Source organism: Dendroctonus ponderosae, unplaced genomic scaffold (genome assembly GCF_020466585.1).
Source record: "Dendroctonus ponderosae isolate FM_Combo_2020 unplaced genomic scaffold, Dpon_F_20191213v2 Dpon_F_20191213_2, whole genome shotgun sequence".
NCBI lineage: Eukaryota > Metazoa > Arthropoda > Insecta > Coleoptera > Curculionidae > Dendroctonus > Dendroctonus ponderosae.
In genome coordinates, this window is record NW_026018165.1 from 11,299,179 (window position 1) to 11,301,208 (window position 2,030).

General features: G+C 36.2%; 2 protein-coding genes and 1 long non-coding RNA gene across 3 annotated transcripts in view; 1 reads left to right on the plus strand and 2 right to left on the minus strand.

Moving 5' to 3' along the window:
• LOC109536788 (enoyl-CoA hydratase domain-containing protein 3, mitochondrial) overlaps positions 1-1,136 on the minus strand; it is a 2,963-nt gene extending 1,827 nt beyond the window's left edge. Inside the window, exons 1-3 of the mRNA XM_019903151.2 lie at positions 900-1,136; positions 706-821; positions 312-447 (exon numbers count right to left, since the gene is read on the minus strand). Of these exons, the coding sequence (XP_019758710.1) occupies positions 312-447; positions 706-821; positions 900-926 (279 nt within the window). The 5' untranslated portion in view covers positions 927-1,136. The remainder of the gene's footprint in view (positions 1-311; positions 448-705; positions 822-899) is intronic.
• LOC109546301 overlaps positions 1-2,030 on the minus strand; it is a 520,465-nt gene that overhangs the window by 458,114 nt on the left and 60,321 nt on the right. The window lies entirely within an intron of this gene.
• Positions 55-398, plus strand: LOC125503514. The gene is made up of 2 exons (XR_007280933.1): positions 55-180; positions 238-398. It is a non-coding gene; the product is annotated as an uncharacterized LOC125503514 (long non-coding RNA).

The window sequence follows — 2,030 nt, forward strand, 5'->3', positions numbered from 1 at the left end:
TGAATTTAAAGCTGGATCCGCCCCTGCGATCAACCGTTTTCAGGTAAAACACATTTTGATGATGAAATTTCACATTATAAACCAATGACGGAACGATCGACCATTTTTACTGTGAACTAAAAATACAAAATTCCACCTTCAGAAGTTGCTGCAATGTTCTTCAACTATTTTTTGATCAAGGTGTTTAGATAAAAACTTATTGAAGAAATACCAAATAAAACTGCGTTCTAACATTAGGTACCCCTAAAGATGTGCACATCATTGCCAAGCACCTTGCATAATATAAATTATACATTTATCTTTACTCTTACCAGTTCTTTTAAATTATGCCCGGACGAAAAAACAGATCCCTCTGCAGATATTACGATGGCTCTTAAATCGTTATTTTGTTGATCGCACAATATATGATCACTAAGCGTTTCCATCATTGCTATAGAAAGCGCATTTCTGTAATATAATGTTTTATATACATTTTTTTAGTAATATGTAGATATACAAATATAAACATGTTTATAACACCTCAAAGGTAATATAAATCAATTTAAAATAAGCACAAGTTCTGCAAAGGAATTTAATTATTACCAAATCCCTCAAATATTCGCCCTGTTACCAACGGGATCTTGAGTAAGTAAAGTAAGAATTCGCCTGTCTTAGCTTGGCCTTCAGAAAACTAAGAATATCTGTAACCTCAGTAGTATTTATCACCTGGTTTTTGCACTGCACATTACAATTTCTTTAATTCCATTGGTAAAATCAGTTTTAACTTGGGGGCTGGATTGCTTGGAAAGGCACCGGACCAATGAACAATCATTCCTAAAAATCTAAATGATTGACTTCATTCAGTTTGTTCGTAGGAAGCACAAATAGTAAAATTGGAACTGCTAATTAGAGCGGCTTACTTTAAAAAAAATCAATTTTCTGAACATTTTTCTTATTGTTAGTTATTTGTTATTGTTATAAAATATGTCATATTTGTTCCTAGCCTAACAACTTGCAACTTTACAGATGTTCTACAATGCTACAATCTGTGACAATCTCTCAAGAGTTTAAGGTTAGAAATGTGGGCGTAAACAATAGATGAGGCTGGGCGAATCTGGGTACTTCCTGGCCAATGAAATTAATTCCATTCGGGGCCTAGAAGTTAAAACCCTCTCTCTAGCTTTAAAGCCAACCATAGGTAAGTACAGGTAGTGGCTCCGATTTGCAGTATGCAACATTGCAACCAGGGGCGGATCCAGCTTTAAAGTCAAGGGGCGGGGGGGGGGGTTATGTAGAAAAAATACAGTCTTCTGTTGTTGATGAAATTAGAAACATGATCGTCGTTTTGTGCAAGGGTGGAGCAAGATTATTGCAAAATTTCATGTTTTCCGTCTTGTTTTGCATGTTTCTCGGCAACAAAATGAGCAAAAGAACGCTCGTTTTTACATCATTCCAGAGATGACTAAATGGCCTTTATTCGAAGTTTCTCAAGAACCATTCGAGCCACTGCAATCGTTTTAGCATCGTTCAATAGAGAATTGAAAAGTCCATTCAGTCGTAACAACGTTAATGAGGAAATTTGAGTAATTTTGACCCAGAAAGCGAAATTTGAATATCAGACACTTAGGTGCAAGATTATTCCAAAATTTCATGTTTTCCGTCCCCTTTTTGCTCATTTCTCGGAGGCAAAATGAACAAGAACGCTCATTTGTACACCATTCTATACAGAAATAAATGACCTTTTTAGAAAGTGAACCATGGATGGGGAAATGTAGGCAGTCTTCTTAAAAAATGCTTGCATTCAAGAAGTTTTAGATTTGCGTGGTTTTCTTTGAGTCGCAAAATCCACTTGAACATGACGATTCGAGCCACAGAATTCGTTTTGGCATCGTTGAATAGAGAATTGAAAACTCCATTCAGTCGTAACAACGTGAGTGAGGAAATTCGAGTAGTTTGGACCCAGAAAGCGAAATTTGAATATCAGACACTTAGGTGCAAGATTATGCCAAAATTTCATGTTTTCCGTCCCGTTTTTGCTCATTTCTCGGAGG